The sequence below is a fragment of the Triturus cristatus genome, chromosome 4_2 (assembly GCF_964204655.1).
Source record: "Triturus cristatus chromosome 4_2, aTriCri1.1, whole genome shotgun sequence".
Classification (NCBI taxonomy): Eukaryota; Metazoa; Chordata; class Amphibia; order Caudata; family Salamandridae; genus Triturus; species Triturus cristatus.
The window spans coordinates 827957919-827983687 of record NC_140586.1 but is presented as its reverse complement, the minus strand read 5'-3'; the positions used below and the strand labels follow the sequence as shown (position 1 = coordinate 827983687).

General features: G+C 44.9%; 1 protein-coding gene across 6 annotated transcripts in view; it reads right to left on the bottom strand.

Moving 5' to 3' along the window:
* The window catches only part of RNF220 (ring finger protein 220), a 720811-nt gene that overhangs the window by 465542 nt on the left and 229500 nt on the right, over positions 1–25769 (bottom strand). For 3 of the 6 annotated variants that reach the window (XM_085602785.1, XM_085602783.1, XM_085602787.1), the window contains one exon: positions 5242–5310. The exons of the other annotated variants lie outside the window; for them this stretch is intronic. In XM_085602785.1, the coding sequence (XP_085458911.1) occupies positions 5242–5310 (69 nt within the window). The remainder of the gene's footprint in view (positions 1–5241; positions 5311–25769) is intronic. 6 annotated transcript variants of the gene reach the window in all.

Below are 25769 nucleotides of genomic sequence, written 5' to 3'. Positions count from 1 at the left end.
AAGTTGTGTAGAGTGCAGTGGCATAGAGTGCAATGGTGCAGAATAGAATAACGTGGTGTACAGTGGTTTGGCTTAGAGTGCAGGGGCATACAGTTGAACTTTACAGAGTAAAGTGCATTGGCGTAGAGTGTATTGGCATAGAGTGAAGTGGCGTAGGGTGAAGTGTCACAGAGTGGCATAGAGTACAGTGGCGTAGAGTAAAATTGTGCAGAGTAGATTGGTGTGGCCTAGACTGGAGTGGTGTAGAGTGAAGTGGCGAAGAGTACAGTGGTGAAGAGTGCATTGGCATAGAGTTGAGTGCAACAGGGTAGAGTAGAGAGGTGTAGAGTGCAGTGGCGTACAGTGGCGTGGCATAGAGTGGAGTGGTACAGAGTGCAGTGATGTGGAGTGGTGCAGAGTAGAGTGCAGGGGTGAGGAGTAGGGCAGAGTAGAGTGGAGTGACACAGAGTTGAGCATGCATGGTGTGGTAGCACACTGCTATTACAGACAACACCTTTTCGGTTGAAATGACCATCACATTTGCACAGATATGCAGTTTTACTAATAAGAACTATAAAGTGCACAGACAAAAATATGTGGAAATTGCATCACCTAGTGTAATGATTTTTTTTATCATAATAAAGTATTTGTTTCCAACACACTTCAGAAATAACAAAAGATTTGTTTCATTTCTGCTTCTAATTCTGATCAAATCTGAAATGCATACACAGTTCATTTAACTGTTGGTGTGTGCTAAAATAAACCTCTTTCCTATCCCTAGTGTGGTGCAAGATTGTCACATAAATCGTCTAACTTTGAAGTCAGAGACAAAACATTAAAAAAATACCTTTGGAGGACAGCTCCTGATCACCAGCCCGTTTACAGAAATTGAAGATTCGGAAGGATACGGTAAATAAGGTTTGGGCAAGGGAAGGTACAAACTCAAGCTCAACAGCCTAAAAAAAAAATAAAGCCAGCAAATGGAAAGCAAGAAAACCAACAAACCACAAGCCAATGGCAAACAACGGGCAGAATGCATTCCTAGGTCAACTTTTTGAATGTCCCCAAGATGTCTTTAGAAACCCAGATAGCTGTCTGGTAGGCTGCGCCCTAAAAAAGATCCTACACTCGCTCAATGTGGCAGAGGTAGTGGCGCGATGAATGCAGCCAACAAGGGTGCAACCAAGGTTTTATATATACCTTGTACACAGGGCTAGTCATTGCCTCAAATGGATGGATATGTTGTAATGGGGGGAGCCTACAGAAAGCATTAAGCGGGTTGGTATGTGATTTGCAATCCTTCGCCGAGCTTCTCCAGGAGTGCATCCCAGGTATTGGAGATGGGCTATTTGCAGATACCTCTTATTTCCTCCCTATGCAATACTGCACTCTCCGCTTGTGTCCAGGCCACCATGGAAAGTGCCAATATGTAAAAGGTAGGGGGGGGTTGCCACTTTCCACTTAGGAGTGATCTGAAGCTTCGCCAAAATGAAGGCCAAGTCCATAAAACATACCATTCCTCTATTTTTCTTGTTTAAGCGTATGAGACATGGCAAACACACTGCCCAAGTATATACTATGGTTGGGTTCATGCATCGTGTCAGATGTGTGGTGACACCCCACCAATATTCAGTCAATGATGAGCAGGACCAAAGCATGTGTAGGAGATCCACGTCTGGAGTAAGACAAAGGGCTCCAGACATGCAGCATCAGTGTGGTTAAAATATCGATTCATTTTATGGAGAGTTAAATAGGCTCTGTGTAATATATAAAATTTTATTAATTTAGAGCGGACATTGCGAGACACCAGGGTAGGGTTAGCTAGGATCGTCTACCGTTCTTTGTCTGTACAATTGCGTTCCAAATCTGTATCCCAGTTCTGACACAATGCAGTTAGGGAGGTAGCCATGTGAGTGTGTAGGGAGCAGGCTATCCATCGAGTCAGGTGATGACCTATCCCCGTTACGTGCAGATATGGTATGAAAAGATGTTGTGGGAATTCCTGTTGTATATCTCCCCAGTACTGACCCATCACTTGGATAAAAGAAGCATGTAAGAGGAGTTGTCCCAGTGGAAGCTCAGAGTCAATAAGAAGTTCCTCTATGGGTAGGAGGATCCCATCCCGAGCCAGCAGCAAATTTGGCAAACAATTGTTCAGTGGTGGGCAGTACTATTTGAATATTATTAAAGTAGAGGAGCATGTCATCTGCATTGAGGGAGACAGAGTGTGTGCCATCTCCAAGAAGTATACCCCATTGTTGGCCTTGGGTACATAGAAGGTGGGTTAGGGGTTCCTGTGCCAAAGAAAGTAGGAGACGGGACAGCGGGCAACCCTGTTGAGTATCCCTCTGTATCTTTATAGGGTCTAATATGAGATATGGCATCCTATTTTAGCCCTGGCAGTAGGGTTGGAGTATAATAGTCTGACCAATCGGAAGAAAAGGGGCCCTAGACGATACAGTGAGCGAACCTCGAATAAATAGGGCCATTCCAGGGAATCAAATGCCTTATACAGCTCAAGTAACAGGAAAACACACGGAGATAATGGACAGAGTGCGGAAACTTTTCAAACACTCATCATCTCCTTGTGTTTGCTTTGTTCACCCTAAGTTGGCAGGGTATGCCCAGACATGGGTCCCTTGCTCATATTGCCACTGGATTCAAGCTAGCCTGGCTGATGAGGGGTGTTACCCCAAAACCGGTCCCAGGATGTTTATTTCTAGTCCAGGGAAGACATGGCTTGGCAGTTCGGGCTGGACTGTTCCCATGAGGCACAGAGTCACAACTGATTAGCATATAGCTGTGTCTGAACTGTGGTGGCGAAGTGAGCTAAAGAACGATGATATATTCAACCCAGATCTGTGACTGGGGGTGAGTGTTTGTAAAGTTTCATCACTCTGTCCTTCATCTCCTTGTGTTTGCTTTGTTTGCCCTAAGTTGGCAGGGTATGCCCAGACGTGGTTCCCTTGCTCACTTTGCCACTGGATTCAAGCTAGCCGGGCTTATGAGGGGTGTTACCCCAAAACCGGTCCCAGGATGCTTGTTTCCGGTCCAGGGAAGACATGGCTTGGCAGTTCGGGCTGAACTGTTCCCATGAGGCACAGGGTCAAGACTGATTTGTATATAGTTGTGTCTGAACTGAGGTGGCGAACTGAGCTAAATAACGATGATGGATTCAACCCAGATCTGTGACTGGCGCTGAGTGTTTGAAAAGTTTCAGCATTCAGTCCATCACATCTCCTTGTGTTTACAGGGTAGAGTAACCAGGTATCCGGGATTTTCAGGGACAGTCCCAGTTTTCCACCAGCAGTCCCAGCAGACTTCAGCAAATTCGGCTGACATCATGGTTTTAAGAGAGTTTTGATGGAAAACAGTATGAGGCACATTTTTATATGTTCCAAAGCAGGACTAATTAGCAGCTGTTATTAGAAAGAAGTTTAATTAACCCCTTCCCCGCTCATGACAGAACCGTTCCGTCATGAGCCACGGTTGCCGTGTGCTCATGACGGAACGGTTCCGTCATGACACGACCGTTGGCGGCCGCTCCGCCTACGCGGCGCTGTTTCCCCGCCTGTGCGGGGGGACAACGCAAATGGGCGGAGTCATGACGGAACCGTTCCGTCATGAGCACAGCTCAACCGTGGCTCATGACGGAGCGGCTCCGTCATGAGCACAGGCCCACCGCGCTGCCCCCCTGCCCCCCCCAGCGCTGCAGCGGAATGTCCGCAGCAGCGAAGGGGTTAAACGTTGTATTATTTTAAAAATTGCAGTTTATTTATTTTGTTTGTGTCTTTGTTGTGTTTTGAAGAGCACTGTAATTCTGCGCCGCTTGGTTGATGTCAAATGGCAGTCCTTTCTCTATTTTTGCTAAATTTCCTGGTTTTTGGTTTTCAAAATCTGGTCATTCTAACACAGTGTTAGTCCTGAGGCACGGGGACATAGGGTCAGACTTGAGACACAGGGACACAGGATAAGTCTTGAGGCATGGGGACACAGGGTCAGTGTTCAGGCATGAAACACCTCATGGTCTGGAGACATGGGATATGGCTTGTCTGAAGGCATGCATTACAGCTCAGTTTTGACTTGAGGTATGGGAAAAGGCCAAGTCTAAGGGCACGGGATACAACCCAGTGTGGGGGCCTGGAATATTGTCTCAATCTGGACATACGAGAGTGTGGCTCAGCTTCAAGGCCTGGAAGAGGCGCTCTGAAGGCTTGGGAGTCATCCCATTCTGGAGGTACAGGAGAGGAGGCCGCCGTGGAAGCCCCCAAGAAGGACCTGCAGTTCATTGAACCCTTTGTCTTTTTCAGGTAGCACTTTACACTGCCGTGAGTTTGGTTTGTGGAATAGATGCAGAGACGTTATAGGCATGGGCAAAGTGGGCTCTGTGAGTGTAAGTTCTAGGGCCGCAGCCTTCCAGGGAGGGCCCTCTGATGAAGCCAGTTCTGTTCTGCCCTGATGACCTTGAATAATTCTTAAAGAGATTGTTTTAAATACCGTTTTCCTTAATTTATTTTTAATGTGGGTGATATGTGAGCCTCTGTTGTAGACATTTTGCAGAGGAATGTCGTGCTTATGTTTCATGCAACATCCATAAAAAAAGTTTCTTTTAGATCAAAACAGGACCTCACATATGAGAAACGGGAGGATGGCTCAGAGATTATTTGCAGTAATGTTAGTGAGCTGCTGCTGTGTTACAATGTTGAAACACATCACTACCCTGAATATTGAATGTAAACACATTTTGAGTTTGGACGAGTGTCCCTGTGCACAGTCGTTGATTCGGCCACAGAGGGCATGAAAGAGCTGAAAATGGGTGATAAGTTCAAAGCTGTTCCTAACGGGGGTGCCAAAATACGTTTGGCCCCAGGTCCCCAGAAATCCTTAGAATGTCCCAGAATAGATGCACTTCTTCACACCAATCTCTACACACACAGGCTAGGGCGCATCCCAGCGGCTCACCCAGTGTCACGTCAGAGCATGGACACCGCAAAGCACTTTATAACAAAACACACAAGTTATTACTGCCCATTGTGTTATTATCATACAAGTTAATGTTATTACACGGCCGCGCCGCGGCCGGATGACACAGCTGTGAAGCTCTGCAGACGTGGGCCGGGCTGAGGCCAACCATGGCACGTCCAAAGGCTCCCGCACCCACCGCCCAGACCCAAAATATTTTTCTACATTTCTTTTTTTACTTAAATAAAAAGAATCCATTCCCAGCCCAAAAATAAAACAAAAATTCCAGACACACAATACCTAATGAGCGAGCCAAGTGGATGTGAACTTCTGCAGCCAGCTCCCTCGCTCGGCAAAGCCACCGGCCGGCTGAAATAACAAGACGGAGAGATCAGTGACAAGTCGCCCTTTGTTGACTTACATCTTTTTCTTTCTGTTTTTTTATTTCGCTTCGGACAATACCCCGGCGGCGGTACCCCGCGGTGCCAGTCCGGCCAGCGGCCGCAGCTGCAGCCTTGTTTACAGCAGCGGGTGAGCCCCGGGCGCGGGTGTGCTCTGAGGTAGGGTGGGCCGCTTCCTCTCCCTCCCACTGCGACCAAGGGAGCCGTGTCTCTCTCGGAGCGCTTTTCCTTCTTGGCTCTAACGTGTTCTGCCTGGGTTTACTGCATCCTTACACGTCTCAGGGTATTAATGCTGGTGGCTGAAAGCTACAACACACGTCTAGCAAGGCCGCATCTGTGCCAGGCTCTCAGGATAACCAGGAAGTACATTATTTCCTTTCACGTTCATTGTATTTAAGTGTGCACATTCTTAAATCCGGCATGGACTTGCCCCACTTGAGCCTAAGCTGGGTATCCCTGAGCTAAGGGCATCAACTGTGTATTAGGACCACTTAGCTGCGATGGTTGTTCAGCCTGCTTCTAATTGGTTCAAATGGAAATCTGTGCTCAAGCAGTTGAAGAGATTTTCCCAAGAACACAAAATGTGTTAAAGTGGGGAAGTCAAGTCTGAAGCCATGATGTAAACATGTTACACATGTGTTCAGCCACCCTGGTTTGAAGACCAGGGGTGAGGCGGCGCTATGTTTCGCGGTGGCTAGCATGACTGGGTCAAGAATGCTGCCTATGCCTCTGAACATCTGGCAGAGATGGGGTAGTGTGGGGAACATCAGGTACTTGCCTTATATCAAGTCAAATATTACTTTTTTCGATTTAACAGAAAATCATAAAAGGTAACAAATCAATAAAACCACCTAAACAGTACATCACATTTCATGAAGAAGAGTGAAACACCCCCCGCCCCCTAAAAAACACAATAAATAAAAACAGACATTACGATTAGCAAAAAGTTAAAGCTACTATAGAGCAGGCCTCACTTGCATAAAATTCATTGTTAGAAGGAGTGGACATTATATACTTATGGCGTAAATAAGCAAATATAGGGCAGATAAAAACAATATGCAAAGTGTCTTATATCAGTCCGCTTAGTTTCATCCCTGCACTGAACACAGCAAACACAGCAGCAGGAGTGGATTATGAACATAGCTTTGTATTCTACAATAACAACACACAATACACTACACAGCAGCACATGGTGACATAACACTGAGTCTACTGTAAAGGTGGGGGGGTCTAGGCGTTAATCCTTCCATACATTCACAGCGCTCAAGAGTCTGACACCATGAGCCAGTTCGGGTTTTTACAACAGCCCTCTCCATGCTGGAGTTTGTAGGCCCAGAACTACAACGAGAAGCACTGGTAAAGCCAGTAGGTCTGCCTTGCATTTTGTGTCCAGACTAGAGCATTATCAAAAGAACGCTGCAATGAAAAAAAACACAATATAAAATGCGGTTGTTTTTCTGCATACAACGCATCCATGGGAAAAATAATTGAATGTGTGATGATTACAAGTATTTTTGTGATGTACATTTGTCCCTCATCAATCACACTGCAAGGATTTCCTAGGAGATAGATTGATACACCAAACAGCCAATAGTGTGGCAGGCGCCACTACTCCGGCAGAGCCAAAGCCAACTCTATGTATATTTTAAAGAGATGTTAACAATAGGCTATGCAGACAGCTTCACTGTCAAGCCAGATCTAAAACTCGTGGCAGTACACGTTCTAGAATATAAAGCTGATGTTGAGCAGGCTGAAGGAGTTACGCCTAGCGTAGCGCTGGTGATTGTGTGCTTTCAACAGCCAAAATACACATTTTGATATGTTTATATCTATGGCAACATTTCACAAATGGTGCTCCAGGGCACATGGCTCTGTACTCTACCCACCCAGCTCTTGTTGGAACCCGTCGTACATGCAAACCGCTGTAATGCTTAGTTGGTCATTTATACAGCATTTTATGGCACTCAGTGGTCACTGCCACTCTAAGGTGTCCTCAAAGTGCTGGGGAGGCAGAGTGACAGGAGGGATGGAGAAGACGGACAAGAACACAAGATGGAGGCGACGAGGCAGAGGGAATTAGGAAGGAGCCTGGCAATGTTGGGTGTTTGCAGACAAACGTACTGGAACCCTGGTGGTGTACAGGTATCTTGAATTAACCACTTTGGGGTCCTCACCACTTCAGAGCCTTAGAAGGTGAGGAAGAGATGTAGCCAGAGTGAGGTCAGGGGTGAGGAAGTAGGTAGAGGGAGGCACAGCTTAGCAGCAAGCTTTCACCTGAGCAGGAACACACTTCACTTGCATACAAATCATGACTGCTTGGCAGTGGGAGACTGAGATGTTGGATTCTTTATCAGAATGAACGGCATGAATGGCCATGTGGTTCGCATCTACTGTAAACCTCTGTCTGAGACGTTGCTTAATTAATAGTGTTTAATAGTGTTGTATGGCCAGTACAATCCAAATCCATCAAACTGCCAGGAAATAGATCATAGTCCTTTAAGAGTAATAATGACCAAAACATCTTGTCCCATCATAGAAAGCAACAACGAGCCACTATTAATCCCGTCATAAAACCTGCCAATAGTGTCTCCTTGTACACCCGTTATATTAACAACAGCCAATAGAGCCTAGTCCAATCGTCTCACAGCAACAGCCAATAAAGCCCACCCCCCTTATTCAAACCAGATAAGTCCAGAGAACCTCCTTAATGCCTTCATAGCAACAGCCAGTCCCACCCGCTCCTGTGCCCATGGTAGGACCCAATACAATATACCCTCACATAGCAAGAGAATATCTGTTCCCGGCCAAAGTAACAACTGCCAATAGAAATCTTCCCACTATGAATGACAGCATTCACCTTCACTAGCACACCTAACACTGCAAATGTAAACCAGCCCCCCCATCCCAAGATGGCTGCCCCCATGCAAACTATCATCCCAGACCACATGACAGCAAGGCCCTCCCATTAACAGCATGCACAGTTCTCAATCTGAGCCTGACCAACGATCCTTTGAAATCTCATCAAAGCGCGCAAGGGCCCCCAGACTTCTCACCGCCTGAGGAGGGGGCGCTGGTCAGGAGAAGCCATGCCCCCGATTACTTTGTCTTCCGAATTGAGGAACATCCGTAACTGCTCCTCAGATAGCTCAATTAGTAAAGTGAATATATTATATAAAGTCGAAGAGATTAAACTATCATAGTCAGACCATAATTCCATGAAGAAGTCAGGGGAACAGATCCCTCTTATTAACTCTATAACAAATGTGATGAAAATGTTCAAACAGAATGTTAATGCAACCTTACGTGCGATTTTCCCAGGCGATTTTCTGCTGAAATATTTCTTTATTAATAGTAATTGAGGATATAAATTATGAATGAAGCGATTTTCTCCTTTCACCAGAAGAGACGTGCTAATGGCAATAATTCTTCATAATAATTTTTGGGAGAGTGGAAGGCGGGTGCTGGGCAGAGAGGTGGCGAGGGGTGACTTTAAGAAAAAGGGGACAAAAACATTAAGATCCTGTGGTATTGCCAATCGAATAACTCCAGTATCAGAGGGGTGGGGAGTTTCCCTTTGTGCCACTTGATGCCAAGTATCATAAGATACACTTTTTTGTGGACTTTAAGATTCATTGCATGATTCTTTCGTACACAGAGAGGGCACGCTGGATTTGATTGTTAAATAGGGACATGTGATCTTGCTTTAAAACAGTCTGTCACACGTTACAAGGTGGTGGAGTGATGGACATTTGGGGTCCTTCTGGGTATCAATGGTGTATGAGGTCCCATAGGTGTCTGTACCTTTACCAGTCCTCTGTAAGATGTCTTTCAAGCTCTGTAGGAGATTTATGGTCCACTTCTCGGTCTTACTTGAAGCGGGCACTACTCCCAAGCAGCCATGTACAATGGGTTCTATGCAGAGGTACAATAGTGAATTTTAAAGTTGGATTCTATAATTCCAGCTGACTTAATCTAATTTAGCAAAATCAACATTCGTACATTCTTTGGGATGTTAAGTGTTGGCCAGTCAATTAAATCTTCTGCAGCACAGCCCCTTACTACTGGTAGATGTCCTCATTGGCACAATCGCATGAGCAAACTTGCACTTACATCTTGTTAAAGCATTTCTCACCTTTAAGCCAGTCAATAACTGATCTTGCCAATACCTAGCACTGCTGGGCGACTCTGTGAAGTGTAATTCTGCAATCACTAATAATAAGGTTTTCACATTTTACTTTAATGATATCTGGGTGGCTTTTAAGAACTTTTGTAAGATACTTCACTAGATTGCATCTTTTATGCTGGAAAGACTTGGCATTATCTGCTGCCAAAATCTCTAGGCTTTTATGTTTTTTTGATTTTTTTTAGAATTGCACTATAGTCTTAATGATAAAGAGGCCAGAAAGTGGCTCTGTGATTTAGAGGGGCACTCCATGTGCACCCTCTTTGTTGAGGGTGACTATTGTCTGCTTACTGGGCTGTATCGGACTGACTGTGATTAGCGTAATATGATTACAGTAGCAGGATAGACCTTTTTACCTGATGAGTCCTGCTGGGCTCTTTCATATTTTTAAAATGGTCTGCCAGTCTCCCTGCAAATGGGTTCCTCACCCATCCATGTGAAGCATGGATGTCACGTCTGTCCACTACTTACCTCTGTAAATGATGCATGTAGAGAGCACATGACACATTTTGCTATTACCACACTCACTTGCATTCTGTGTTTGGTATATTCTAATGGTACCTAAGATGGAGGCTGGGAGAGAGAACTTGGAGAGCAAATGTGAATTGCATGGTTTCTCCCCAGAACACCCCGGAGATCCTTTGTAACGGGTCAGATTGAGGATTGCTAAGAAAATAGAGGATGCATCTGAAGGTAGGGAGTTCATCCCTTCCCATTTCCCAGCCCACTGTTCTCTAGAAGGGCCACTCCCCAGGTAACAGGTAGTTAAGTAGGGCAGCCTCCCTTGCTTTGTGCCCAACAGTGTTTTTGTAAGTTACTCCTGAGAGAAGACTCCTCGCTACATTCCACCTTCCTGCTGACATCCAAAGACACAGACTATGGCTAAGGTATTTTGTGAGCACTTAGCAAAAGGCAGAAACTGCCTGAAACCGATCTCAGAGAACATGAGATTCCATAATTACTGGTACTTTAATATAAAGATGAGACAAAAACTTCCAGTCAGTGTGCCAAGATATAGTTCACTGAATATAGGGTCTCCACACCAGTGGTGACCAAAAAACTGTTTGAGCTCCAGAGAAGGTGAACTATCACCAACTTCCCTTGCCAGGTTTGGGTGAGCACCTGGGAAAATTTGACCAGTCTTTCTTAGACGGAGAGAGTAAACTGGCTGCTCACGAGGAGCATTGGAGGTGCCCATGAATGAATAAGATGCTATGTCATCATTGCAACACTGGGAGTGTGCCAAGGGTGAGGCCGAAGGGCCCCAAAGTGTCTCCAGAGAGTAGGTGGCCAGTGCCCTGAAACATCTGGGAGCTAAAAAAAATTCCAACTGCAGTCCTTTGCTGTACTGCAAAGAAAACTACAAGCGAAATGAGAACATCAACCTCAACCAAGAAGAGGGCCCTAGCAAGAGGCATTTACTGCTGTCAACCGGCATGGGCACCTAGTCCATTTAGTTGGTGCGTTTTGCAACGTTCTCTGAGGAAGGAATCTAAGCTACAAGACTGGTAGGACCCCAAGAACTGCCACACTAGCGTAAGCTCCACTCTTGTGGTACTGATACAGTAGCTGACGATCCTAGTCTCCGAATATCAGCACCCTCGCTCCTTGGAGTGACCATGCCAGCTGGGCTGGGGCATTGATCTTGACATTGAGGCATGGTGGGCCATGAGAAATGGAAAGTCCTGCACTTGCTGATCAACAATGACAGCGGGCACTGCCTGCTCCCAAGCAAACTGGATGCAGCCACAAAGGTAATGGATTCCTGATTATTGTTCTCACCTGATCATATTTACAGTTTTATGTTGTGTGCGAAATGAGCAAAAAAACTTCTGATTTTTTAAAGAATAAGCACTGGCTGGAAATTGCTTTACTGATATGGTTTGGTGTTCTTGGAGCATTTTGGGCCTCTAGCCCCACAGCACCTCCCTGAGGTAGCTTTGGACTGCTTGCCTTCGCTACCCTGAGGGTAAAGGGCTGAAGCAGTGTGTGTACTTGTTGCTTAGCTTTGGGCTCAATATTAATGACACCTTCTGCCACCCTCCCTTTGATGGATCTGCATGAAACTAGCCATGCTGAACCCAAACTGGATAAACTATACTCAGTGATATTTAAATGTGGTAACATGAAGTATTATTGATCCATGTAATCTTTACAGTATGCGTTCTTGGAGATCTCTGCAGTGCTGTAATAAAGCCCAAGGTATAGACAAGAAAGTCAGTGTGATGCGTAGGGTATGATGAACAGCCTCAGCACAAACTGAGGCTTGGCAAGGGACACCCTTGCAGTGCCTCTTCGTTTGCCATCTGTGATATCACTGGATATTCAAACTTGGTGAAATAGCTCAGTGAGTTGAGCATGCATTATAGAAATGAAGATTCAAGTTGTCTCTTTTACCCTTCAACGTATAAGAAACAAGCATTATTAAGTTGGGTAAGTATGCTAGTGTCATGTATAACTTTGTTATTAATATACGTAATAATCCAGTTTGAGAGCAGTAAATCACACAATTATTAATACCCACATGAACTCCACTCAAGAAACCTTTTGAGTTTAATAGTACTCAACCTTCCTTCCTCAGAACGCATGAACGACGAGTTTCTGCTGCGGATGTTTCAATTTATGACCTGTAGATCCCAGGCAGATATCAGTAGTGAGCGCTTAACTCGGGGACATAGCCTGCCGGCATCTTTCAAGTGCGACGACAGAGCTCGCATGGAGTGCGATTCCTCAACCAGTGACTAACACAAAGGTTATCTGGATAGCCAGGAAGTGTGCAGTCCGCGGGGCGAGGTGACCTCTTGAACCGAGGTCACTTGCAATGATCCCTCCGGTCATCTGCTCCATCTCTGCCCAATCACTCTCAGGTTACTCCTTATTTATGCAACAATGGGTGCCAAATTTTCACGAAGCCCTTCCTTCATTGTCAATACCGTGGCCATTTGTGCGTACACGGCCGATTTTGATCCACAATTTATGATGTCTCACCACGGAAGTAAAGGCAGACAGGGTGCAGCACGGTGTGGAGATCTGAAGAACAGAGAAGTCCCTGGACAACAGCACACAGCAGCAGTTGCAATGAACCATTGACCAGGGCACAGGGCAGGTCCAGCAGAAATTTGGACCTGAGAAAGGTCTGCATGGCCAAGATGGCAGCTGGCATACCAACTTTTCACAGCTCAACCAACCAGGTCCTCGCTTTGAGAAAGAGGTTTAAAAACTCGATGCCCTTCAGAACCTACACAATGTGATAACATATTTTTGTCTTACTCTAGAGATTTTGTTAGCTTCAATAATCATCTTCTGTGTAAAAAAAATACCACTTGCCAAAGTCCCCACCGCATGGGAAGTTCACCTTTGTGTTGAAGGAATTTTGGTGGGGGTTAAACTGCTAAATTGTTAGTTAAGATAATACACCACACCCTAAGTGTAAATAAAAGGGTGTATGAAATGTAAGAACATTTTAATGAAGATCACTAAAAACATATATTTGCCTATATAGGGAAAGCTTATGTAATACGTTTCTATATTTAACAGGCACAACAATGTACATATTCATTTATTTAGCTTAAACTGGATTAATATTATATAATATATGTGAAGTGAAGGAATGTGTGTATGTCACAGAAGCAGAGATAGTCTTTAAGGGCAAAGGGCTCCCACTACCCACCTTTTTGTAGTCAGACACTATACATGTGCTAAATGCACAGGTGCCCGGCTGCCTGAGCTGAATTTTGCCGTCCCGAGGATTTCACAGCCCTCTGGGTGTGAACTCCTCAGTATGGCAAAGCACCTAAATGTCCTCTCCCTCATGATGTGGGGGAACATCATGATAGTCTCTGATCTGGGTGCTTCAGTTTTAAGCCCTGAAGGGCCCAGGGCCGAGTGTCTATCACTGACGCTTTGTCACAGAGTGGGGTGGGTGCACCAACTCTCACCGATATATGACCTGAACCTACTCTGTGACGAGTAAGGGACTGCCGAGGGCTTCCTCTCATTAGCTGACCAATGGTCAGCCAATGAAACAGCCAATGAAAGGAGGAGGCAGTCTCAGTCATCAGGAACCAAAAAGGCTTTCCTACCGAGACGCTGCAGCAGGTACGTTTTATGTTTATTAATGTTTCGTGTGTGCGTTTGTGTATGTATATTTGTAAGTGAGTGTTGTGAATGGGTGTGTGTGTGCATGTAAGGATGCGACTGTGTATGTGTGATTGTGTAGCCCGCTCACCCCTCCCTGCTCAAATTACTGGCTGCCACTGCACAGAGTATGTCACTGGCTGCTGAGCTCATGTTGCTGTTTTGAATATGGTGTGGACTGAAGATAGTTAATAGAAAAAAGCAAAATATGGTGTCACGCAATGGTTGAATTGTGTTCCTTTTACAGGAAGTTAATAATTAATTTGTTCAGTCATGCAGATATGTCGATATTTGTGTGCACGTTGCAAAGAAGATGGTAACTGTACCCAGTTGTTATGAGGTGTATTTTCACTTACTTCATTTATACCAGATTACTATTATATAATATACAACTAACACAGAACACTATTTTCCCCTGGTAAACCCGAATGCAGGTATAAAGCAATGATGCAGACTCAAATCACCTCCAATATCAACAGCAATAAGATGTGTAGGTCCAACCAGAATGGTGATTCTGAAACAAGAAGATGGAAAGGACTGGATACTGGAGGTGGTACGACTTAAGGTAAGATACAGCCATCAAACAGCCTTGTCTTCTCCTTCTGTGATATTGCATAAATAATGGAAAGACGAAGGAATAGCTGTATACCTATAGGACAGAAATTTGAGACCACAGGCATACAGGCAAGATAATTTGTCCAGCAATGCTTATCGTGATAAATGGTGGTAAAAAAATCTTCTTTGGAGTGATAGATGTCTCGTAATCGCCATGACGTGCTACAGGAGGGAAGCATTGCCACACTATAGTTTGCATGACAATGTCTGCATTGTATGGGAGACACGAGACTGCATATATCTCCCACGCTGATGTGAGACATTTGCTCATGGAACTCAAGGAAGAAAGTTAGAGAACATTCCCAGGTCGGCGGATGGGTCTATTGAAAAAAGAATGAAATGGACCTCTGGCTGAATTCACATATGCATTTACTTTATGGGGCCTTGTAGCTACTCGAGGAGGGACATATTTGTCTCTTCATCCTCTTGCCCACTCTATTTTCTCCTAAGCCTTTTTCTCTTCTTTCCGTGTTCTCCTTTTTCATTCTTTCTCCTTTATGATTTTCATCACTGCCTCAACTCTGGAGATGCCTTGGTCATCTTAATAAAGGTGTTATAGATGCCTACATGTTTTAAGTGGCTGGAAGGTGTGGGGGAATTCTTTTGTTTTGGGGTCCCTGAAAAAACAACTTTGAGAACTAATAATGGGACAACAGTGGAGACTGCAAAAGAAATGTAGTGCAGCGTAGTGTTGCAAGGCTCTGTTGGAACGTCTACTTGATGTGCACTTCCTTTGCTTGGATGCAGTCTATTCAATCATAGCAAACAAATTGGTGATGTGTATTTGTGCTGTGCATCAGGGCTATAGATGTTCGTGTGAAGTGTATATTTCTCTTTTGATTGCTTGAAAATCAATAAAATGCTAGTTAAAAAAAGAACCAGAGACTGTCCCCAGCCCAACCGGGGCCAAGAAGAGATAGGCCTAGGAAGCACACAGTCAGACCTACACCTCCTCCAACTCAACCGAGACAAAGCCAATAGACTTACTCCACGTTGGGTTACACATGGGTCTTATTTATTAAAAAAACATACAACAACACAAAATTCAAACACAAAGATAAAAAAAAAACTTCCAACAGTACTCAAGCATTAATAAAACTACACAGTTAGTGATTCTAACTAAAAAAACACAGTGTCAACTACCTAACAAACCTGGCGTTAACAGAAGTAATTACATAAACCACAATCACAGCACTAAAGCCAAACTCCACATTCTCATTCCATCCAACCTTCCAGAGGGTAATACCCCCCACGAAAATTAAAGGCAATTCGGGTACAACCACCACACGAGTCCCCCTTGCCCAACACTGCTACACAGCAGCACGCACCTATTACCTCCCTGCCCTTTTGTGAACAATACTGTCATGGACTGAAAATGCACAGAGACACCCCAGTCTAATTGCCTTCTCAACTTGGGATGTAGAAAAAGATTAAAATATTAATTCTCCCAGCCGCATAACACAACATGACCTCCCTTTGACTGAAGTTCATAATCGAGTGTGGTAATTTACAGATGATGCAGAGAGGCTGCACAGGGGAAAAAACACAAGCAAACTTTACACTAATTATTTAAACCTCCCTACTCCTGCAATCACCATCCTGTGTACGACTTCTAGATGTGTCACCTCCACAGCCTGGTGCCCGAAGAGGTAACCATCTCCCAAAATGAATCAATGCACCCAGGAAGGCGAACCAAGTCATTGCCCTCTTTCCCCTGGGAGACGAATGTGTGTCATTCTCCCTTGCCCCCTTCCCCACGGGGGTTTTTGCTTCCATTGAACTCATGAGAATAAAACACCTAAAAACAATGATTGTAGATGATAATTTCATGCTGGAAACAGTGTCGAATGACCTGGAGTGAGGTGGTCGCCCCATTCTAAGATTGGCTGAGGGTTCTGCTACCTCAAATATGAGCCTGCCGGTGTAGTGGCATAGTTCTGTTATTTAAAATGTAAGACTGTAAGATGTGGATTGGGGGCTGTGCTTTTAGAGCTGTAGAGAGGACTCTGCTATCTAAATTGTCAGCCTGTAAGGTTTGAAGGCGTCTTTTGTCCTAAATATTAGCCTATTGATGTTGGTTGAATATCACAATATTAAGGTCAAGAATAACGATGTGCACATATATCGATTGCAGAATATTGTCTATCTACCAGCATATCATCCAGGTCAGCATTCACAGGGAGGTGTAGATTTACTATTCTTAACTCCACATCTACTTACCTTGACAATATCTTGGTTGTTGATACTTTGGAGTTCACAAGTGCAGGTAGATATGTAAATTTTGATGTTGTGATACACCACCATAGATAGAGGTAGGCACGGCTTTGTTGTCTAAAATGTTAACCCGTAAGTTGTGGTTGAAGGGGTCTTCTAGCTAAAGTGTGAGCCTGCAGGTGTAGATGGAAAGCTTTGTTATCTAAATGTAAGTATTGTGTGCACGAAGGAAACACATGTAATCCCCAAACTACTGCACGTTCTCAAATACAAGTTAACGTTCCTGCCTCTGGCAATATTATAAGCAGCAGTAATTGAACTCTTGTTTTGTTTTCCTTATTGCATCATTTTGCGACTGCACCCCTCCTAAAACTCCTTCTCTCTTTAATAGACTGATGCTGAGACAAGAAGGCACTTCATTTGATAGTAATGTTGGGTTCTTAGCTGTCATAAGGCTCCCAGAGAGCACTATATGGTGATCTCACCTCCTGCCTAGTGTGGCCTGTTCTCATCACAGGAGTGATCCCTAACTTTGACCCTGTCCTCCTATAATGTGGAAGACCCGAGTTTACGGCACGGGAGACCTCCAGTAGGCAGAGAAAAATACAGGGCGGCAGTGGAACTGGTTGGCATTCTTAGCAAAGTTGTCAAATGTATGGGCCACATGAGTGGAAGGGCTTAGCAGCAGGAGGCTAGGCCTTTATTTCAACTTAAGGGAGGATATCTATACATGTGTGTCTGTGTGCAGTGTGCATGCATGCGTTAGCCTAGGCCTACACTCTTCCACACTCATTCCCCTAAGACTCCAAGCATGGATAGAAGAGAATGGCTTTGAGCTCCAATGTACAACACAGCTTGCCGACAGTGTACTACTGAGAACTCGGATCCTAGTTTCAACTGGCACCTGAGTGTCATTTTAGGCAGCTTGGTTTGCCCATCTGTGTTTCAGAGGTGAGCAGTGCGGGAGACCCCATTCGAGGAGATCTTTGCTGTGTATGAATAGTTAACATATTTTATCTAAAGTGTTTAATAAAGCGTGAACATGACCCGAGAGTATCAGAGCACTGTACATACATTTGGAAACAGTATCAAAGACCTAAAACATAAAAATCAACACCTAACATAAAACATAGAACATAAAACTAGACAAGATATGGCATGTTGTATCAGTGTAGTCCTCTTTTTTCTCACTGCATACAAATACTTGAAGCCCTGCATGTGGCTGACTCTTCCCCAGCCCGGTGGTGTCTTAGAGACCTCATGCTCTAAAGAATGTCCCTCAGTTTCCAATAGGTTTCCAATGACTACCCTAAAACGCAAGCCAGTTGAGGCCTACTCAGCTTCCCAGGCCACCCCTTTATTATCAGTGAAGTGAACATGGCAAACGCCCTCCAGCCTACATTCACATAAGTGCCACCCCACTACCACTCTTCGGGGACACTTAAGTTTCACAGGATTTAATATCTCGCCGACCCCCTCCTCTCTCCCGATGCCAGAGGGCACACTCACCCTGCCGCCAACCTCCCGCTCACCTCGCCCGAGCGGTGGCTAATGCGGTTAGGCCGATGGCATTAGCCTGCTGAAGAATAACCTGCCACCGAGGGCTGACACGTTATGAACGGCTCGGCCACCGTTCTTCAGAGGCGATTAGGAACAATTAATTGGTTTATCGCAGCGCTCCCTTTAAGGCGCCGGTCATAACTGTGTTACTGCACTTGTTAGCGGCTGACCCTCCCGTGTCCCTCCCTCTGATAATTCACCTCCCTGGAAACTCTGCCTTTTTGACCTGTTACCTCTGCCCCTTCCCAGCCCTCCCACTTCATACCCCTCATCCTATTCTTTCTGTATCTTGCCGGAAGGGGAGTCCGCTCCTTGATACAGCCCTAGTGTGAAGGTAACAAGAGAGGGGCTGGCATGAAGAGTCTTGTGTGGCATACCAGCAGCCCCTCTAGGCAATGTTTACAGTTTCTGTGTCAGCCTGCACTAAACATATGGTACAGATGGTGCAATGTTTACAGTCTGCCTGGGTATCTCCTACACTAAGCCCAATACCCACAGGCAGCACTGTTTACAGCCTGCTGGTGTATCTTCCTACACCAATCACAAGATCCAAATAGTGCACATTTTACATTCTGCTGATGCCGCCTGCTATTTGGAGTGCAGGATCCATGCAGGACACCTTTTACATCCCGCATATGCGTCTCTCTACCACAAGCACATTATCCAAATAATGGCCTGTTTGCAGTCTACCTCTGTATTTTTCTTCACCAGTCAGGATCCAAATAGAACACAGCTGACAGTCTGCAAGTGAATCCTCCTACACTAACCAGGCATTTAGGTCCAAATAGTGCAGTATTTACAATATGACTGAGTAGCTCCCCACACTAATAACAGGTTCTAAATAGTGCAATGTTTACAGTCTGCCCGAGTATCTCCCTACACTAATGACAGGTTCTAAATAGTGCAATGTTTACAGTCTGCCCGAGTATCTCCCTACACTAATGACAGGTTCTAAATAGGACAATGTTTACAGTCTGCCCGAGTATCTCCCTACACTAATGACAGGTTCTAAATAGGGCAATGTTTACAGTCTACCCGAGAATCTCCCTACACTAATGACAGGTTCTAAATAGGGCAATATTTACAGTCTGCCTGAGTATCTCCCTACACTAATCACAGGTTCTAAATAGGACAATGTTTACAGTCTGCCTGAGTGTCCCCCTACACTAATCACAGGATGCAAATAGGTCAGTTTACACTCTGTCCAAGTATTTCCATACACCAATCAAAGCATCCAAATAGGACAATGTTTATAGTCTGCCCGAGTATCTCTCAACCCTAATCACAAGTGCCAAATACTGCAATGTTTACAATCTGCCCGAGTATCTTCAGACAATCACACGCTCCAAATAGCGCAATGTTTACAGTCTGCCCAAGTATCTTCCGATAATCACAGGCTCCAAATAGTGCAATGTTTACAGTCTGCCTGAGTATCTTCTGACAATCACAAGCTCCAAATTGTGAAATGTTTACAGTCTGCCTGAGTATCTTCCGACAATCACAAGCTCCAAATAGTGCAATGTTTATAGTCTGCTAGAGTATCTTCTGACAAACACAAGCTCCTAATTGCGCAATGTTTACAGTTTTTCCAAAGTTTCTTCCGACAATCTCAAGCTCCAGATTGTGCAATGCTCACAGCCTGGCCATAATTATAAGATCAAACTGGTTCAATATTTACATTCTGCCAGTCTATCTTCCTGCGCCAATTAAGAGACCCAAATAGTGCACTGTTTATAGTCTGCTAGTCTATCTTCCTACATTAAGCACAATTTCCACACAGAGCTTCGATAGTGTACCCTTCAGCGCTACCCTCAAGATCGAGATAGTGCAGTGACTACAGTCTGCCTGTGTAGCTTCATACACTTATTGCAACATCTAAGTAGGACAATGTTTATAGTCTGCCAGTGTAGCTTCTAATATTTATCACAACACCCAAGTAATGCACTGTTTACAGTCTACCTGTGCATTTGGCAGTAATATATACAGGATAGAAATGCTAGATATGGAAAAAAATCTATAAGCCAAGCACCACCCTAGTTGGCCTTGAAGTTCTCTTTTGAAGTGCATCAGAACTCCTTAATTCTAGAAAAAGTTGTGTGATGTGCAATGACCTGACCTTATAGGTGACTTTTCAATTTGTTAACTATTAATATAGCGGTTAACAAATTGTACCATCTTTCCGCATGCAGAACTTCAGGAGCAAGAAAAAATGGGCAACTTTCACTGGATATCACTCATGCTTTTCATAATTTGTATAGACTACACAGAAAGTGGACTTGTATGTTGACGCTAACAACAACAGAAACTATTTAATTAGTAGTAAAACAGGACTAGGTTAGCAGTTTGCTCCTGACAAGGAACAACTTGAGCTCTCAGGATGAGGAACAACTTGAGCTCTTTGGACAGATATCAGATTTAAAAATATATAATTCCAAGGTATGAAAGCCCATTAAAATGTATGATGCCGATGAAGTGAGTTGAACTAAAGGGGATGATGGACGGAGTGTTGAACATTGCAAGCACTCACCCCCAGTCAACTGATCTGGGTTTAATCCATCATCATTCTTTAGATCACTCCGCCACCCCAGTTCAGACATGGCCATATGCAATCAGTCTGATCCTGTGCCTCATGGGAACAGTCTAGCCCGAACTGCCAAGCCATGTCTTCCTTGAACCGGAAACAAGCATCCATCAATTGGGTGTCTTTTGCCTTCTCACCTTAAGTGTGCCAGGTATGCCCAGATGTGGGTCCTGGGCTCACTGTGCCACTGGAATCAAGCCATCCTTGCTCAAGAGGGGTGAAACCCCGAAACCGGTCCTAGGATGCTTGTTTCCGGTCCAGGGAGGACCTGGCTTGGCAGTTCGGGCTGAACTGTTCCCACGAGGCACAGGGTCAAGACTGATTTGCATATGGCCAGGTCTAAACTGGGGTGGCATGGTGAGCAAAAGAATGATGGATATAACCCAGATCTCTTGACTGGGGGTGAATGTTTTGATTTGTTCTGCATTCCGTTGGGCGCAATATAGTCTGGAGAATGAAGGCTTGAGGTTTCTACAACGAAGTGTTGCTTTAGTGTTTTCCTAGTGAAGGAAAAATCAGTGTTTTCTCATTAGACAAGTACTTCACTCTATGGGAACGGCGGTTTCTGTTTTCCGTTGTTGAGCATGTGATGGTGACCCCCCAGATCCATAAATGTCTCTCTGTATGATAGAATAGGAAAATCAATCTAACAGTATCCGGTTGCCACATGTTGACATCATAATGAAGAAGTCCTTTGACACTTCCTTTCAGGTGAGCACTACTATGACTACAGGCAGCCAATCCCAGTTCAATTTACTTACAATCAAATGGCTTCAAATTGAATAGTTTGATATTGGGGCATTGAGGTGAAAGCAGATTATTTACTTACAATCAAATGGCTTCAAATTGAATAGTTTGATATTGGGGCATTGGGGTGAAAGCAGATTACCTCAGAGGGCATCACTTTTACTGTTAATAATGCATAACAGCATTTGTATAGTGTGCTTCTTGCACGGCCCTCATTACAAGTTGAGGTATTCACCAGGGGCGGCTCCTCTGCAATGGCGGAGGAGTCTCGCCCCACTGGCTCGGAACCAGCACCTGAAAATTCAAACAATATAATGTCATTGTTTTTTCGGTTGGTGCCTGAGCCAGCGTGCAGTAGGGAGGGGCAGGGCCGGGGAATTGGGAGGGGGTAGGAGGAGTGCAATGTGCACTTCTAAGTGCACATGCGTTTTTGGCCGGCTGTATTAGGCCGGCCAAACACACATGTGCTGCATTTAACACCCGGGCTGGAGAAAACCCACAGACACCCTGACCGGAGCGGAGCATCTTTTCCGACTGCCATGTACAAGACTTGGTATCTGCAGGTTGAGCTGCCATTCCCCATTCTGCTGAAATTTGCTACAGGGATACCACCTGGAATCATCGATTCCACCCCCTGGTATTCCTGCACTAAAGCTGGTCCAGTCTTAACAAGGGCTTTAGTGTAGGGCACCCCAACACTCAGTGTCTGGGTGCTCTGTAGATGTGTTTCTTGGGCAATCACTCAGCATAATCAATGTGGTCTGGTGTCGTGTTTGGTGAGTATGTTGAGTCTTTCCAATATTCTGTATAGTAATGGTTTGTGCTGGTCAGTTGCAAGCATCAGATGTGTCACTGTATTAGATCCAGTCAGGGCTCTTTGTGGTGAGTATGTGTATGGATAGATGAAGACCCATTAGCCTGAATATATTGTGGTGGCTTCCTATTAGGCACCTTCCCAATACTTAGGGCAACAAGGCAGGGAAGCGCACTCTCTCCACTGCTCTTCCTACTTGAATTGAAACTACTAGCAGTGGCAATTAGAAGGTGCGAGTATCTCAGGGGCATTGGTATTATGATAGGCTTGGTAAAGATAGTACAGTATGTAGATAATATTCTTCTTACAGTAAAATAATCTGAAAGGTAAAAATGATGCTGCCAGGCAAATAATGGTATCCTTTGGCCACTGGCGGCAACTGACAGCCACAACTGACCACCAATAATCAGCATTAGCCAACCTCAGCCTGGGGTTCTAAGTGGTACAGTTTAAACGGCCTCAGTAATACCATACCTTGCTGCCTCTTCAACTAGCAATGTCGGGTTGGTGGCTCAGCGGGATAAAGCATCCACTCCAGGCATCTGTGCTTGACATAATGGTCACAGGTTCAAATTCTGGTGGATCCATTTAACCTTTATTCCTTCCGCGGTTGATAGCATTAGTTCTATTGAGTTGGGTAACAACAAACGGATCTTATTTCAGCGCCAAGAGAGCATGTACTTTTAACTAAACATGTTATGTTCTCCCAGGTTAGTTAGTATGTTGCCAGAAGTAAAATATGCCCCTTTTAAGACACACTCCCTATCTCCTGAGCAGCACAGTGCGCGCAAGACATGCATTTGAGACTGCTGGCTCGATGGCTCTCTTCCCCCAGCACCCCCACCCCGCTCAGGTGAGATTTAAGACCCTCCTATATCTCCATCTGTAAATGGCCTCATAAAACTGACAGAAAGACGTAAGGAGGGACACCCATTAACATTTTATTACAAATCACCTCCAAGCCAGCAACTCTATTTAACCCGGGCTGAGGGGTGGGGGCGGGGGGGTCCAGAGACTGAACGATTGGAGGGGACCGGGGTAGATGTCTGCATGAGACTGAATGAAGACATCAGCGCTGGGAAGGCAGGCCTTGAGCAGGTCTAAAGGCGCTGCAGCAGAAGGTGACTTTCCCGCCACGCTAGCCGCCATCTCCAGGGAGGGGCGCCACAGACTTCGCCTGCTCCGAGCTCCTCCCGGTGGATCTTCCTTATGTATGTATTTATTTATGCGTTTTTATATAGCTCGACATTACCCAACGGTGTCAGAGCACTTTACAACAGAGCAAAGAACGTTACATGAGAAATGCAGAGTAACAGGGTAGTAGGTGACAATTTGTATACCTACTACAGTTACTAATGGTATTTGCAAATTACATTTATTATAGATTACATAATTAGAAAAGTTAAAGCAATTAAGGTTACACAACTACATTTTGCATATTTACAGAGTTAAAGGGGAACGGTCATTATAGCTTTCGAGAGTGTGATGTAACAGTCAGGTTGAGGCTATTAAATGCGAGGGCGTATGGGTGGTGGGGAGTTTGCGAGGAGTGTTATTGAGAAAAAATTATTTTGAAGAGAAAAGTCCTAAGGTACATTTTAAGATTTGGAAAAAGGTGGTGATTGCACCATAAGTCTTGTCGGAGGTTTGAGCAGCAGACGTTCAGCATTTCGTGAAGGCCTTGCAACACCTAATATCCTGAGTTTGTTTGCTAGGTAGGGAGGGGTGAAAGTGTGAATGGCTTTATGGGTGATATAAGCAGTCTTGTATATGGCCCTAATTCAAAAGGAAGCCAGCGGAGATTTATCAGCATAGGTGCGGACTTTTCTTTTGGTCCCGTAGATGAAATTTATACCCGAGTTGAAGATGAATTTTAGAGGAGGTTGGTGCGTCTTGGGAGGCCTGCAAGGAGAGAATTACAGTAGTCCAGTCTGGAGAGTACCAAAGATTGGACAAGCGTTTTCAAGTCTTGCTCAGGAATTTAACGTCAGATCCCCCAGAAAAGCGCAATTGGAAGCGAGCATTCCTGGACTGGAGTGCAAGCATGTAAGGTCAGCCCTGGTACCAAAAGAGGTGCAACGCTGGCCTAGGCTAGCTCCCCTCACATTGCAATTACTAGTGGCCCTGGCAAGGACAAGAAAACAAAGGCTCAACAGAGACAGTAGCTTTGTTTTTAAAGGGGAACCAAGCCTGACGCGTACCTGATTAAGCACCTGCAGTGCCAGCACTGCAACAGAACCAGCCTGACAGGGAATCTCCCATTTCTATGCCTGACACGTGTCTAACTCTGCCCAAGCCTGCAGCCTTGTAATAATCATTGACCTCCCCTTTTTCCAAGAGGGGAGTCAACAATTGTAGAGGATTCCATTACCCAGAATGCATTATGACAGGACAAGTATTGACAAAGCCAATCTTCGCCTTTATGACCTATTGGCTTTGCCAATGGTTTTTAGCCAAGTTGCACAGCATCGTCGATGTGGGGCATCATGGCTAAAGTAAAACAAAAAAAAACTTTTACGTTGGTGCCTGCATCATTTTGTAGGCGAACATACCGTGCATACGTGACTACTAAATAACGAGGCTGCTTTTTTTTGTATGTTTTCAGTTACTGTTCTGGGTTGGATCAGTGACTAAAAACTAAACAAAACATGCAAAAGCATTTAAATTGTTTTTTAAAGCATGGGGAGTGATATCAATGGGGGTAGGGGGGCAAAACAAACAGGGAGCCAAGCAATAGGGAGGGTTAGAAGCAACACGGGGCGGATGGGGAGCCACAAGCAACATGGGGAAGGCAAGAGCACATGTAAGCAATAAGGGGAGAGCAGGAAACACAGAAGCAGGAGGACACAAGCACCACAGGGAAGGGCGTGGCAGGATGCAACATAGAAAAGCACACGAGCAAGCACCAAGGGTGAGGGGGGCAGCACACAGGGACAGGCAGTGGCACAAGGGGGGGTAGAGAAGTACACAAGGGAGACAGCTCGGAAAAGACATGCATTCTGTGAGTGACTACACAAAAAGAATAAAGTAGCTCCCCAACATCGAGCACGGACAGCACACAAACACACATATGGTAAATAGGCAATGCACCATGAGAGGAAAAAAAACAAGGCTGAGAAGCTGGAACATGAATAAGAAGCAGGCACATAAGAGTGGCAAGAAAAACCAACCAATGGTAAGCAATGGGTGGGTTCCAACCCCTCCAAGTTCCTAACCCACATTATGTCTTGCAACAGACAGAGCATGCACCACATTGTCTAACAAATGCTCTATTCCCTAGGACTACACCAACCTCTCACACTTCATCTATCCCACAGCCCTCAGCACATCCTCTAGCACACCCTCTATTTTCTAGCATACACCATAGCTTTTAGAACACCCATCCCATAGAACACTCTTTATCTTTTATTGCTAGCACAGTCATCCTCAAGCATTCCCTCTATCAGCTAGCACATAATCTTCCCTGTAGCCCTCTCATTCTGTACAAATCTCAGTGTCGTCTAGTGCACACTCCATCTTCTAGCGCACATACATCATCCTCTTTTAGATCATCTGTCCTGCAGCACACCTCATCTT